The sequence below is a fragment of the Nilaparvata lugens genome, chromosome 11, assembly GCF_014356525.2.
Source record: "Nilaparvata lugens isolate BPH chromosome 11, ASM1435652v1, whole genome shotgun sequence".
NCBI classification, from domain to species: Eukaryota; Metazoa; Arthropoda; class Insecta; order Hemiptera; family Delphacidae; genus Nilaparvata; species Nilaparvata lugens.
The window spans coordinates 35,609,112-35,625,423 of record NC_052514.1 but is presented as its reverse complement, the minus strand read 5'-3'; the positions used below and the strand labels follow the sequence as shown (position 1 = coordinate 35,625,423).

General features: G+C 33.5%; 1 protein-coding gene across 6 annotated transcripts in view; it reads left to right on the top strand.

Moving 5' to 3' along the window:
- The window catches only part of LOC111056584 (organic cation transporter protein), a 65,500-nt gene that overhangs the window by 24,924 nt on the left and 24,264 nt on the right, over positions 1-16,312 (top strand). For all 6 annotated transcript variants that reach the window (XM_039438320.1, XM_039438322.1, XM_039438321.1 and 3 more), the window contains 3 exons: positions 3,679-3,915; positions 7,142-7,313; positions 14,595-14,698. In XM_039438320.1, the coding sequence (XP_039294254.1) occupies positions 3,679-3,915; positions 7,142-7,313; positions 14,595-14,698 (513 nt within the window). The remainder of the gene's footprint in view (positions 1-3,678; positions 3,916-7,141; positions 7,314-14,594; positions 14,699-16,312) is intronic.

Here is a 16,312-nt window from a genome sequence, read left to right as displayed (position 1 = left end):
TTATTGATAACTTAATAATGTAAAATACTTCATGTATTGGTTTTGAAGCATCTGAATTTAAAAATCTACTTTGTGAAAATAATTAAGAACTGAAAATTCTGTTAAGTGAATAACTACAAGACTTAACCTATTTCGGACTATGTGTAACCTCATCTAATTTTGGGAGAGGAATAGCACAAGTTTACCTTATTTTTTCTCTCCCTTTCATTTTTGATGATGTACTTATTGTATGAATCAATAAAGAGTAAATCAATCAATCTGTTTATGTAATATAAAGAAAAAATGCTTCAGTTAATGTTGTGAAACCAACCGTTTCAAATTCATCTGTAATTTCAAGAATTCAAAAATCAAATAACAATAATTTCTTGTTTTTTAGAGAAAGTGATGTTGTGGTAGATATACATATGGATGAAGCCAATGTACCTAGAATAAATTCTAGGAATAGAATACATTATTATTTGAAACAGTCCTACCTCTTATTCATTAAAAAAATGATGTAGTACCAATCATTATCGCTTCACCATTTTGAATCACTATTTATACTACAATAAAGTAAAGAACTGGCTTATACACGTACGGGATAGGAAAATTATGTTTGACGCATCATCACGTCTGAAATACTGGACTGAAATTAACTTGAAATTTTGCATAAAGATTCTCAATTAACTGAGGATGGTTATAGACCTATTTTTAATTCTTCAAATTTCATTTCATCAAGTTTTTAGTTTGTCAAGTTTTAAGAAAGACCTTTGCGGAGCACGGGTTACCTGCTAGTCATCAATAATCTCTAGTTCAATAAAATAGTTACTAGTGAACTAGATTCTATTAGATATTGATATTGGTGTAGCAACCGAAACAAGTGTTTTAATTTTCTCAATAAATAAGTGACTATTTCAATCTTTAAAATCAATAGAACAACATTTATTTATGTAATATATACAAAACAGATGTGAAAAAATTGGTAGATAAAATAGTAGGGCAATCCTTGTTTTATTTTTTTTTCAAAATTCAGTTGATGACACAGTTCAAAAAATTAGTTAGGCTTCCTTTACATGTCCAATATTCGTTGTAAACACTTATATAAACATGACATTTTGAATTCATGTAGATTAAATATCAAATTAAATAACGAAATCGCACTCAACTATAAAACAAGTAGGTCTATCGCAGAATTATTCATAAAATGATCAAATGTATTATCTAACAATTGATTATTAATAATTACTTTCATATTACATAATATGTAGATAAAATCAGTAAATATTATGGCGAACAATTATCAATAAATCAATAGAATCTTTGATAGTCATCTAAAATCTTTAATAGTCACGTTTGAAGGGCTACCGGGTAGTCCTGGGAAAATACAGCATTCTATAAATAATATTATGTAACTAGAAATAAATATTACTCAATTAAATTTTACTTTTATGACAAATTTGGATATACCAGCAGATGAATCCTTCACAGATAAAGGATGAAGAATATCTGTGGAGAAGATGTTCACATATATGCATGTTGCGGACGTTTTTTCGATTTCCAATTTTAGAACTACTGTATCCAATATACCTAGAATACAATGTAGCCTACCTTCTAAGAAGCACACATTGGAAATATCTCTTCAACCAAAAGATTACTATAAAATAGTCTCACATAGTATACTTTCGCAATGTAAAATACAGGCTCTATAGTAAGGTCCACGTTATAATGGCAGTGGAGAAAGATAGGAAAGGTTGCCGATCCTCACTGTCTTGCCTATGCCTTAGATGGTAGCTGATACAGGTTTATTAATGTAATATTAACTGTTCATTCTCATTTAAAATAATCATTATATTTTATTAAGCAAGGAATTATATTTTTCAATAATTTCATAATTAAGATGAAATATTTTGTCAATTAATTATCAATTCTTCATTGTTAATAGCTGATCTGGCAACAGAGGAAAGCGAGAAAGAGATAGCGCTATCCGCTTTGTTGAATGATAGACAAGGATAGCAATTCCATTGCTAATCAAACACTGCCATTATTACGTGGATCTCATTATAGTTCCAGTTTCCAGTGCAAAGTTGGCTTATTCCTGACAAGTTTGAGCAGCATTTTTTACCCTATTTGTATAATAGCTGATGTGAGATCTACTTAAAACCGTCAGCATTGGTTTACCCTCCTCCTTCCTCCTGTTTCTATCTTCTCCTTTTCTTCTTTTTTTCTTCTCCTCTTGTCTTCTTCCTTCTCTTGTCTTCATTCTTCATGTTCTTTTCCTTCTTCTCCTACCTTTCTTTACTTCTACTTCTTCTTTTTATCATCATCATCATTTCGTAATATATACTACTCCTCCTCATCCTCCTCCCACTGTCTTATTCTTCTTATTTTTCATTATTATCTCGTCCTATAACTATGAATAATATCGGGGCACCGAGCTTCGCTCGTTATTTATTTATTGGTGAACAGAACACAATTCTTTAAAATGATTGGGGGAGGACTAACAGGCACAGTCCAAAACTGTTTCTTCCCCGAATTTTGATTTATACACTATAAATAGTCCAAAAATTAGGTTGTGTCCCATACACTTGAATTCAGGTCCAATTTTCAGTTCAAACATTTGAAAACAGAAAAGCTCTAATTTAGATTGTTCACAAACCAAATGGAATAACAAAATAACACTCACTAATCACTTAAAACTGTAAAATAATGATTAACTTTGAAAATTATGATATTATTATCTAATTCAGAATTCAGATATACCTTGTCATGTCAACAAATCAGATTATTTTGATAAAGTCGATTAAAATTTTTAGATAATATTCCTCGTGAGATAAGGTGATTTATTACACAGCTGAACATAGTTCTGTCTCTCTCCCACACAGGCACACGCATCTTCTGTTATCGACAGACGACGAAATTATTGTCTGTTTCTCCAAGGATGAATAATTATTATCCTTTTCATGTCCTTCAGCGAGTTTTCCCAGGGATGAGACCTAGTGCAATCGAATTTTTATATCTTAAACCTCATCATCATCATCATCATTATTGGCACTACAGCCCATTTAGAGCCTTAGCCTTGACAACCACATCCTTTCACCCCTCTCGACATTCTGCTGTTGTTCTCCATCTTCTTACACCCAGTCTTCGCAAATCCTCCTCCACATCGTCAACCCACCGCTTTCTTGGTCTTCCTTGTAGTCTTCTTCTTCCGGGTTCGCCTTCCAGCATCATCTTTGGCACCCTCCCTTCCGGCATTCTGTGCACATGACCAGCCCATCTCAGCCTCATACTTTTCACAACAGTCTTCTCTTCCTAGTTCCTCGTTTGTTCTTATCCTCCATATTTCATTTCCTTGATCGCTCCAAAAATTCTTTTTAAAATCTTTGTTTCCCATCTCTGTAGCAGGCCTTCTTCTCTTCTTGTCAATGTCCAAGCTTCGGCTCCATACGTCACTAAACTATCTTAAACCTACTATGTTCCAAATCTCGTGAAAATCGTTAGAGCCGTTTTCGAGATCCGTTCGACATAAATAACCAAATATAAAAATATATACAGAAATTGCTCGCTTAATATATAAGGATTACTAGGCATATACTTATTGCACGAGTGTCATAATTTTTATAATATCCTGTTTCAATTAATTCCAACCTAAATTCTTGATCCTAATATAATCTTATTCTATTCTGTTTTGTGTTGCAGGTTAATGATGGAACGAGAAACGTCGGCAGTGGAGGCAGCCTTGGATAGGGTAGGCTCCCATAGCAGCTGGTGGCTGTGGGGTGTTTTCGCCCTCACCACCCTGCCAGGGGCATTCAACGCCATGCACATCATGTCCTATGTCTTCCTCACCGATGTCCCTCCACACTGGTGTCAAGTCAGCCAATTACAAGCGGCCAACTGGACCCAGGAGCAGATCAGGAACGTTTCATCTCCAGAGTAAGAATTGTGTATCATTTTCTATAATAAAATTTATCTTCAAATGGCGTATCCATATGTTGGCCCAATGAAGGCCAAAATCAAAATTAAAATAAAAATCGTTTTTGTCATTACAAAACAAAATTTGTGTAACAAGGCCAAATACATTTAAAATTTATCGCATTCATCAATGAATTAATAAGTATGGTAACGTTTTTTTAACACAGCAACAATAATAAAAATCTGGTGTGGCGCACACACACAACTTTCCTTGCCGTTATGAAAAATGATCACTGACGCTAGTGTTCCCGCGCATCTCAAGTCTACTATTCAAATATTTGAGCCAGCTGGTGACAGGGCAATAACGCTGGAGACACACAAGAGGTCTGCTATCTCTTCATAGTGAATGATTTAATAGAATCAACAATAATTTGCAATTGAATAATCATATTTTCTCGAATTTAAAGCTTATTTTCAAATTTAGGTGAAAATGTTACTGAACATTAATTGTAGAGATTTTCATGCTCAATCTACTCCTTTTGATTTTTTTTTTGTTTCAATTGTATCTGAAGCCTGATAATTGGGAATCTATCTGCATTGATGGGGCGGAGCTCCTGAAATTTTTACAGATATGGGACTTGTGGCAGTTGATAGAGCTTATCGATGACTATTTTAGGTATGAATTTGATCAAAATCGTTGGAGCCGTTTCCGAGAAAATCACGAAAAACCCTGTTTTTGACAACATTTTCGCCATTTTAGCCGCCATCTTGAATTGCATTTGATCGAAATTGTTCGTGTCGGATCATTATAGTGAAAGGACCTTGAGTTCCAAATTTCAAGTCATTGGGAGAATTGGGAGATGAGATATCGTGTACACAGACGCACATACACTCATATACACACACACACACACACACACACACACACACACACACACACACACCACACACACACACACACACACACACACACACACACACACACACATACAGACCAATACCCAAAAACCAGTTTTTTGGACTCAGGGGACCTTGAAACGTAGACTATAGAAATTTAGAAATTGGGGTACCTTAATTTTTTTCGGAAAGCAATACTTTCCTTACCTATGGTAATAGGGCAAGGAAAGTAAAAACAGGACAACAACAATAATATTCCATACATCTATAGATGATGCATTATCAAGTGTTAAACGTTCTAGGAACACTGTACACTCTATGCATCTTTAAGGTCTAAACACTGAGACTATAGTGAGATCCAAAGACCTTGAAGATGCAGCGCTAGTGTCGTACTTGGAATTGAAATCGGCCATTGAGGGGGCAACCTATAAGATTATTTATTACATACCAATGCCTTTGTAATATATAATACCAAATACCAAATATACCAAATATATATCTATAATACCACGTGTATTACAAATATACCACCTAAATATATAACCTATAAGATTATTTATTATTTACCAATGCCTTTGTAATCTATAATACCACGTGTATTACAAATATATAGATATAATATCTCGTGCTAAAATACCCCAATGGCGGCCTTCAATTTCAAGTAAGAGCTATCATTGGGAAGGCATAAGCATTGTGGGTCTATATCTCTTTAAGGTCTTTGGTGAGATCCACGTTATAATATTTGTGTAGGAAGATAGGAGAGAAGGGTTGCCAGATCTCAGCCTTGCCACCCAAACAGCTGATACTGGTATACAATTACTGATATACTGATACTGGATACAATTTGACTGTTCATTATTGTTGAAAATAGTTAATCATATTTTATTTGTCAAGAAATAGTATATTTCGCACCTAGAGCAGAAAATGAGATTTTTCCAGCTCGAAATCGGTTTTCAAGTCTGAGGCCGTAGGCCGAGGACTAGAAAAGATTGAGAGCTGGAAAAACATTTTTGCCCGTGATGCAAACGATATTTTTCGCCACACTACAGGTATTGCTGACAAAATAAAGAATACAAAATAAAGAATACTCGTTAAGCTATCGTACCTATCTCTTGATTTTAGTGGTAGAAGATTTGCAGTCAGGATTTCAGATTCTTTTAAAATTTCACTTGGAATACCACAGTCATCTTCAAGCATTTTTGAAAATTCGGAATGCACTAATCAACAATAAATAATTGAATAAAACTGGTTGCGAAGCGAATTAGAAAAACTGGAACTGAAATCATGGCGACTTCAGCTGATGATGAAAATGGACACTCGCCCGATCTAGCGGATGACTTATTAACTCTTTCCATGAGCGGCTGGAAAGAGACAACTTTCTGGCCTAGACCGGAAAAGAAACCCTTTTCTGACGTCGTCTGCAAACAAGGTCTTTCAGATCTACGTAGGGACTGGAAAACAGCTGCTTTCTGTGCAGTGTGGCAAAAATATATTTTTTGAAGTTGTAATAATAAAATTTTCATGATTGAGATTAAATATGTTGTCAATTAGTTGAATTTCTACATTGTTGATAAACGATGTGGCAACATCGCAAAGCGTGAAAGAGTGATAGCGTCATCTGCTTTGTTGAATGATAGACAAGGATAGCAACACCATTGTAAATCACACACTGCCATTATAACATGAACCTCACTATAGTTGTTATAATTTGTATTCTTTAGCTGCGTTCACACCAAAGTTATGAACAAAATGTTTATTTTTCCGTCCTTATAGATTCTATTAGATTGAACGGAACTTGACAAACACATGTGTTCATCATGTGTATGATAAGTTATGTTCAATCATTGAGAAACAATAGTGTAAGTAGATATCCCATGGTATAGGGCGTTTATGTCGCAACTTTTACTGTTATCTCAAGCCGATTATTGTCGATTGCTGTCGATTTATAATGTTTTGGCGGGGTGAGAGTGTATGATCGGCACGATATGAGAGACTATACCAGCGTCACTCAGCGTCACGGGAAAGAACTAAGTTGACTATCAGCTTGAGATAACAGTAAAATTTGCGACATAAACGAACTATACCATGGGATATCTACTTACGCTATTGTTTCTCTATGGTTCAGTCTAATAGAATCTATAAGAATGGAAAATAAACATTTTGTTAATAACTTTCGTGTAAACGCAGCTTTAATCTATTATTTTATCAATTTCAAAGTGTACCATAATCCTATTTTATAAATAAAGGATGGTAGCCCTGAATTCATACATTTTATTTTACTTATTATATTTCATAGATTCATAAACAGTATTTCTTTTTTTGAACGATCCTATCTTGTACTGTTTTACAGAGCATCTGAAAGCAACTGCTTCAAATACGACTGGAACTATACGCTATTCGCCAGCATTGGATACAATGAGACATTGGACTACATAAGTAAAGCGACACATAAACCAAAGTTAATAGAATGCCTGGCTTTCGACTATGAAGAGAGTTCGCCCAAATCTTCAATTGTCAGTGAGGTAATTGACATTTTTAATACAAATCAATCATTAAAATTATCATCCGTTGAACAGTCAGAAGTAGTAAAACATTTTTATCTAATCGTAAAATAGTTGACCGATGCGAAGCTGAGGTGTTAGGTTGGGCGTACACCGGTTAGGCTGGTGTACCCTTCAAAAAGGGTACTGAGATTTTTATTTTCTTTCTATTTTTATTACAAGTAGCCCTATTCAGAAAATAGATAAAGACTAGTCACAATACTTCACATTGCTGCTTATTACGCAACACACACTGATTAGTCATTGCAATTTGACATGACTTCATAAGCAACTATGTGAAGTATTGTGACTGAACGTGACTAGTCTTGTCTTGACTAATCGGTGTGTGACCAACCTTAGTCAAGACAAGACTAGTCACGTTTAGTCACAATACTTCACATTGTTTCTTATGAAGTCATGTCTAATTGCAATGACTAATCAGTGTGAGTTGCGTCATAAGAAACAATGTGAAGTATTGTGAATAAACGTGACTAGTCTTGTCTTGACTAAGGTTGGTCACACAACGATTAGTCAAGAAAATACTAGTCACGTTTAGTCACAATACTTCACATAGTTGCTTATGAAGACATGTCTAATTGCAATGACTAATAAGTATGTGTTGCGTCATAAGCAGCAATGTGAAGTATTGTGACTGAACGTGTTTGATCATGTCTTGTCTTGTCTTGACTAACTGCAGTACAAACAGACAAAAGCCGATCGAGTCAAAACTAAGGCTAGGCGCACAACAGGTAGTCGAGACAAGACAAGACATGATTAGACACGTTCAGTCACACTACTCCACATTGCTGCTTATGACGCAACTAACACTGATTATTCGTTGCAATTAGACATGTCTTCATAAGCAACTATGTGAAGTATTGTGACTAAACGTGACTAGTCTTGTCTTGACTAATCGGTGTGTGACCAACCTTGGACAAGACAAGACAAGACATGATCAGACACGTTCAGTCACAATACTTCACATAGTTGCTTGTGATGCAACACACACTGATTAGTCATTGCAATTTGACATGACTCCATAAGCAACTATGTGAAGTATTGAGACTAAACGTGACTAGTCTTGTCTTGACTAATCGGTGTGTGACCAGCCTTAGTCAAGACAAGACTAGTCACGTTTAGTCACAATATTTCATATAGTTGCTTATGGAGTCATGTCTAATTGCAATGATTAATCAGTGTGAGTTGCGTCATACACAACAATATGAAGTATTGTGACTAAACGTGTCTGATCATGTCTTGTCTTGACTAACTGGTGTGTGCCTAGCCTTAGTTTCGACTCGATCGGCTTTTGTCTGTTTGTACCGCAGTTACAGTCACAGTTATTGTCCGATTTGGATAAAATTTGGTATTTATTTTATAAATTGTTTATATATACGTCGACGCGTTTCGACATATATATGTAAGGTTTTTTGAAATTTTGCATTTTAAGTATAATACAAAAGGAAAAGGAGTTTCGAACGCAAATAAAAGTTACCGTAAAAATCAGACTAGAGAATTACTCATCACAAGTGGATTATTAATTGCATGCAATTAATATCTCAGTGTAACTTAGTAAAAAACAAGCTGTTTTGTAAATAACCTTCTATTACTTCTATTATTGAAGTAATTGACCGAGCGAAGTGAGGTCTAAGATTCAAGTCGACGGTTTGGCATTTCTCTTAATGTTTAAATGTTTATATGTTGCGCATTTACGGCGAAACGCGGTAATAGATTTTCATGAAATTTGACAGGTATGTTCCATTTTTAATTGCGCGTCGACGTATATACAAGGTTTTTTGGAAATTATGCATTTCAAGGATAATTTAAAAGGTAAAAGGAGCCTCCTTCATACGCCTATATTAGAGTAGAAATCAGACTATAGAATTATTCATCATAAATCAGCAGCTGACAAGTGATTACACAGATGTGTGGAGAAGCCAGTCTATTGCTGTATTTCCATAAGGTCTATAGTTTCAATCAGGTACTTGTGGATGAGAATACTGCGTGAGGTCTACTGTTCACAGAACTACTAGTGATAATTTAAAAGGAAAAGGAGTCTCCTTCGAACGCCAATAAATGTTACCGTAAAAATCAGACTAGAGAATTACTCTTTACAAGTGGATTATTAATTGCATGCAATTAATATCTCAGTGTAACTTAGTAAAAAAACCAGCTGTTGTGTGGACTATAACCACTACCCCGTAAATAAAGCCATAGTGCATTCCTTTGACGTCAGCTCAGGTAGTGACGTTAGCACAAATTTGTTGATTACAGCTGATCTATATCAGCTAGTGTTTCTATTGGTGTAGGAGCCCTACCTGTGCTGACGTTACCACGTGAACTGCGTGAAGTCTACTGTTCAAAGAACTACTAGTTATATGAATGCTTATCGAATTGTTCAATGTTCAATGTTAATGTCAGGCTTTCGACTATGTGAAGAGTTTAGCCAAATCTTTAATGGTCAGTGATGCTATTGTCATTTAAATTAAAAATAAATCTTGAAGAATATTATTCGTTGACCATTCATAAGTAAATTATCTGGTCGTAAAACAGTTATACAAAAGTTGTACAAGTGTAAGGTTATCGAGTTACACAATTTAATGCTAATGCCATGATTTCAAAATAAGATGAAAGTTTATCCAAATCTTCAATTGTGAGGTAACTGCTATCGTTGCTTACGGAACTACAAGGCTAGAACACTCAGGTGATCAGCTGTTCAAAAGCGTACACTTCAACCCGTGTTTACATTGAAATCCCTATGTCGAGTGGAATTTTTCGTGAATAAACGTTGATAATTCTACTGTTAATTACTTTTTAGAATAGTGGCTTGTTATTTTATTTTCCCGATACATATTTCAACATCTATCATTAATTTTAAGGGCAGCAATCATTGAGTTCTCACAAAATTCCTATTTATTAGTCAACAAATTTGTAGGTTATTTGTACTTCAGTTATAATCACGTTAAATTTCAAAACACGTAGTCTAATAATTTATTGTCATGAAATAAAGATTATAGTTGAGTTGCTGAAAGTTTTAAGAACTAGGCCTACAGATTGTTTTTTTATTTTATTACAATACACCTTGATTTCCAGAGAGGAACTCAGACTCCCCATTTGAAATCTTGTATTATGGCAATCTAACTTTATTTGATTTCATAACTTTTCAGATGAAATACACAAATAAGTCTTATTAGAAAGTAAGGCGAAAGTAAATTTGTAAGTTTTTTGTCATCATATAATATAATAAGTATTTCTTTTTCTTATAGAGCTTATTATTGGAATATAAATTCTACTTCTACTTGAAGTACCTATAACAAGAATGTTATGAAATTGGAAACTTTTATGGTTTGGATTATATTGAGTAAAAGAGCCCAACATATTTTCAATAGTTTTTATTATAGACTAAAATATGTTTTAAATGATTATATTGTTAGCTTACTCAGCAAAAGATTTCAATATTCAGCCTTATCCAGTAGGTACCGGTAACTTATATTTTATTTACGAATTTAAGTACAATGTATTTACGGTTGCGCTCAACTCTATTCTGGAGTTTAAGACTAAATTCATTATTATTTCAAAACTTCCAAGTAAAAAAGTGTTGATTTTAAATCGTGTAGGATAAAAATATTATATATATATATACATATACCGTATATATGATTCATGGCTGGCATACATTTAATAGAGAATGAGTTACAATTTATAAAATAGTGTACCGTACCCTGGTAGGTCTACAAATCAACTGTATAGTTTAACACCGTAATTTTTTTTATTGAAATTATGACATTTACAATCATGAATAATATTTCAATTGAACTACTGTATATACCTATACTTTCTTCAAAGTTTAGAATCATTAAACTGCCAGTAGTGTTTTGGATTACGGTATGTGTTTCCTCTGACCCCACAACTGTGGGTAATTGATAAAGGAGAAGTTATTGAAGATCGTGCTGTAATTCAAATAGCAGAGCTTCAAAACTGAATGAAGTATGAACATATCAGTTTTTGACATTATATTTTATATTATATATATTAGGTAGAAGTAAAATGACACTCATTCTTTCACCAATTAATCTATTTACTCACCCGGATAAGTAAGAAAGTCGTGTTTCAGTTGATTCGTTGTTGATTATCCATATTTATTACCAATATTATTACAATGTATTGTATTTTGATAACTTTAAACTGAAAAAGCACATTCTTTTGGTGTAACGACGACCGTTTAGTGCTGGTGTTATACATTCTCAAGCCAAACAGAAACTCGAAACGGTCGTCGCCACACCAAAAGAATGTGAGTGTTTTTTCCCTTTAAAGTTATCAAAATGAAATATAGTTAATGTTCAACCTTCTAGTGGCGCACTAAGACACTACCTCCGTAAACTCGGAGGTGTAGTGACTGAGACCGTAATTGAAAAAATTTCAAAGACGACCAATACGGTATGCGCTTTTTTAAGAATTGACAGAAAAATGTTGTTAATGTTGTTCAGTTATAGGGTCTAGAAATTTAAAATAACTAAACCTTATTGACTTCTATATCGCCCAGAATAGGCGATTTTTCTGCTCTTACCAGCGTTTTCTTAGCTTTCAAGAGAAAATTCTTACGTTTGGTACAAAATTTCAGGTAACTTGAGGTGTATTAGTTATGTAGGCTATTGAAAGGGCTTAGAAGGTGTGCTAGAAATTGGCGTTTCCAGTGTTTATCTGTGTTTTATCAGGATTTTCAAAACTAAATAAGCAGAAAATGTTCAAATTTTATACACATTTTTAGCATAATTATGAAATAACAGTTCAATGAATGAAATGACAAATTTATAGCAACACTGAATTGGGTTATTAATTGCGCTATGATTCCCCTGCCATTTAGCAGATAATCTTAACTCAGCTGGGGGACTCTAGCCTTTGCATGTTAGAAGAGACCATCATGAATATTAATATAATTTGTGCAAGAGCGCGCTTAATTATGCATAACCAAGCGTGCAGACAAGAAACGTACAATATCTGAAAAGAGCAAAAGGAACACTAGCTCACACTGAAAGCGTGCTTGGTTGCGTTCAGTGTAAACAACGTGTTTCAATAGCACTTTTCAAATTTTGTTTTCTGGGTCATGCATGATTCTACGTAAATTTGCACATATCCATTCAATGTGATCATACAATTATTCTTATGTATCAGGATATTATTCATATTATTACTGTTGTGACCAAGAATAAATCTTTCAAGTAGTATCCTACCAGAGCGTCAATAGACATATCATTGGTTCATTAGCGCTATTGAAGAATATGCATAGATTTTTCATGATATGACATGGTCTTACATATGATATAAATATAAAAACTCTGATATCTCACTCTGCAATAAATTATTATTTACACTGTATCGATCAGCCATAACCCATAAAGAACACTTTACTTACTTACCGGTACAGTACTTACCTCCGATGAGTAAGATGTACTGTATTCCTCACGGTCCTGGATCGGGGAATCGTCAAATTTTCAAATTGTGTCAAACTCACTTTGTTAAGAGTAGAAACAGATTAGATAAAAATGATTCATGTAAGTTACTGGATCAGGCTGAATATTGAAATCCTTTACTGAGTAAGCTAGCAGTATTATCATTGATCACATATATTCGTTTATAATAATATTGTTAGAGATACCGTAATGTATGTTCTGTTTTAATACTAAAGATAACCTACACTGCAAATTTTTTTATTTCAAGCCATTCTTGTTATGATTTAATAAGAATTCTTATTCCAATAGTGACTTATATAATAAAATGAGTGATAGCCTACCAATTTACCTTTTCAAAAAAATTATGTTTAATCTAAAAATTCCTTAAATCTAATAAAGCTATAAATATTAGCATACTACAAAAGCCGTGGTTGTAATTCCTCTCGTAGAAATTGAGCAATACTGTAATCAAAATTGAAAAAAAACAATAGGTAGGCCTAATTCAAAGCTCAAGCAACTCAACTTTACACTATATTACTATATTTTTTTACAATAATTGAAATACGTGTTTGAATTTGAAAAAGCTAATTTAAAACATGGGTAACCTACAACTTGGTTAACCAATAACTAAGAATATTAAGAGAACTCAATGATTACTACCCTTGAAATTCATGATGAGAGATAAAAATTGTATTGGTAAAATAAAATAACAACCCTTTATTCGAAAAAGTAGTTATCAGTTGAATTATTAATGTTTATTCATGAAAAATTCCATTCGACATAGGGATTTCAATGTAAACACGGGTTGAATTGTAGTCAATTGTACGCTTTTGAACAGCTGATCGGCTGTATGTACTGGCCATGAGTTGAGTAGGCCATGCTGCTATTTTTATTACAAATCAATCATCAAGATTATCATTCGTATGTAAATTACTATCTGGAAGTGAATAGTTATATAATGCTTTATTATATTATTCATGATTATACAATTCAATGTAGCCTTATCTAAATTTGAGAGAGGAAAGGCACAAGGTTACCTTATTTTTTCTCTCCCTATCATTTTGATGATGTACTTATTGTATCAATCAATAAAGAATCAATGTTAAAGACAGGTTTTCGAATAAGAGGCTTGCTCACCCAAATCTTCAATTTATTGACAGTGATGTAATATTGACACTTTCAATTTAAAACAATTAATATCAATCGCCCCATACAGGATTTAATAAATTATAAATTACTAGATTATATAAAAAGCACACTTTCAATTGCGAAATAGTAATCAGGTTTTTTGTGTGGATGATGCCCACATGAGCTCTAGGCTTGTGCGTGAGTAATGAGATGGATGATGTTGAGAGATGAGTGGACCCACAGATTTTTTTACATAAAAATTGATTGAGAGTTATGTATTTCGTTCTTCTCAATAAAACGTCAGCAACTAGACATTTTTTGAGTTACATCTTCTCTGTGGAATTTCAATAACAATATCAAATTTTATTTCGCCACAACAAAAATAATACAATAAAAATAATAATCCTCTATACAAAGTTGAAAAAAACATATTGATCAATATTTAAATATACATGATAAACAACTTTGTCAAAACAAAATAACATGTAACATTTAGTGGGTTCCTAACCACTGGGAACCAATTCTAAAGATATCTTCTAATGTGAAATCAACAATATATACCCAAGCCAAAAATCGCTATATTGAGTAATGAGTTTTGAGTAATACAGTAGGCCTATGATCTATATAATTTATTTATTAGTTTATTTAAATTTATCAAGTAATATAAATATAAATTTTGTTTCAGTGGGATTTGGTTTGTCACAGAAGCCATCTCAGATCATTCTCACAAGTTACAATCGCTTTTGGAAAATTTGTTGGAGGATTTCTGTTTGGAGTAATTTCTGACAAGTGAGTAATTTTACATTTCCATTGCATAATATTTTCAATAATTATTATCGCATTGATTTTATTTGTTTATCCATTAATTCACAATGAACATTATTAAGAGAAAAGCAGTCGGCACAAAAATATTTATAAACTGTTTAAGTTTAGTTTAGATCTCAATATTCAAATCAACGTTTTCATTAATTTATTGATTGTGATATCTACTCTACTTGAGATAATGTTCTTCTATTGCAATCAGTTCTGAAGTTTTTGACGATTTAATCATTTTCCGCCTTATATAGTGAGCTCCTCGTTATAATGACAGTGAAGAAAGATAGGAGAAGAGCCATGACCTCCTCTACACCACCGGACCTGAGTCTAGAAAAAAATCTGGTGTGGCACACTCACACAACTTTCCTTGCTCATTGAACTGTAAGCCCCATTCTTGAAGGAGAATAATTTAGGGGAATAGCATGAAGACGATTGGCAGCAACATATTTGAAACTACGATCAGACTACTGTATTTGTGTATATATAATTGTTTTCAGAGTACTTTTTCCTTTGTGTAAATTGTGAAACTCGATGATTTTTTTAGTCCTCATTTTTCTAAAGTCGTCAAAACAGCTGTTCTACAGATGAAATATCTCGACTATGTGTTCTTTTTATGAACTGCGCTACCTACCTACCTCATGCACGAGAAGGAGGTTACTAAGTCCATTTATCAAGGATGGGGTGGACTCCCCATTAGTTTCCCAGAAAGGAGACTCATGCCAGTTGATAGAGCTGATAAATAACTATACAGGGTATGAATTTGAAAAAAATCGGTCAAGTCATTTTTGAGAAAATCGTGAAAAACACGGTTTTTTAGTAATCATCCGCCATTTTTCTTAAGAATATTACGGAGCTCCTGCAATTTTCCCAGAAATGAGACTCATGACAGTCGATAGGGCTTATGAATATCCATGGTATAAATTTGAAGAAAATCGTTAGAGCCGTTTTCGAGAAAACCATGAAAAACATGTTTTTTTAGTTATTATCCGCCATTTTTCCGCCATCTTGAATTGAATTTCATTGAATTCCTTATTGTCGAATCCTCATGGTATAAGGACCTCAAGTTTAAAATTTCAAGTCAATCGGTTGATTAGGAATGGAGATATCGTGTTCACAGACACACCCACACAAAGACGAACACCCAAAAATCATGTTTTTGGACTCAGGGGACCTTGAAACGTAGGCTATAGAAAATATGACATTTGGGTACCTTATTTTTTTGGAAAGCAATACTTTCATTACCTATGGTAATAGGGCAAGGAAAGTAAAAATAACCGCCGTATGTGGTGGTCGTATAGAAATTCCTACTGAGAAAAAATTATTATCAGCTGTTAGAGAGCGTCTCAGATTGTCGAAATCTCAGTTCGTCTAGTTCCCGTTTAAAATATCAAGTCCTGGAAGAACGTTGTCAATTCTCTGCCTTGCCACTACTTTCTATAGAGCAAAGCTGATACCGGCATATCTGATGTAATATTAACTGTTCATTTTTGTTCAAAATAATCAATTTCATTTTATTTGTCAAGAAAATATATTCTTCAATGATTAAATAATAAACCTTGATAATAGCGATCAAATATTTTGTTTAAT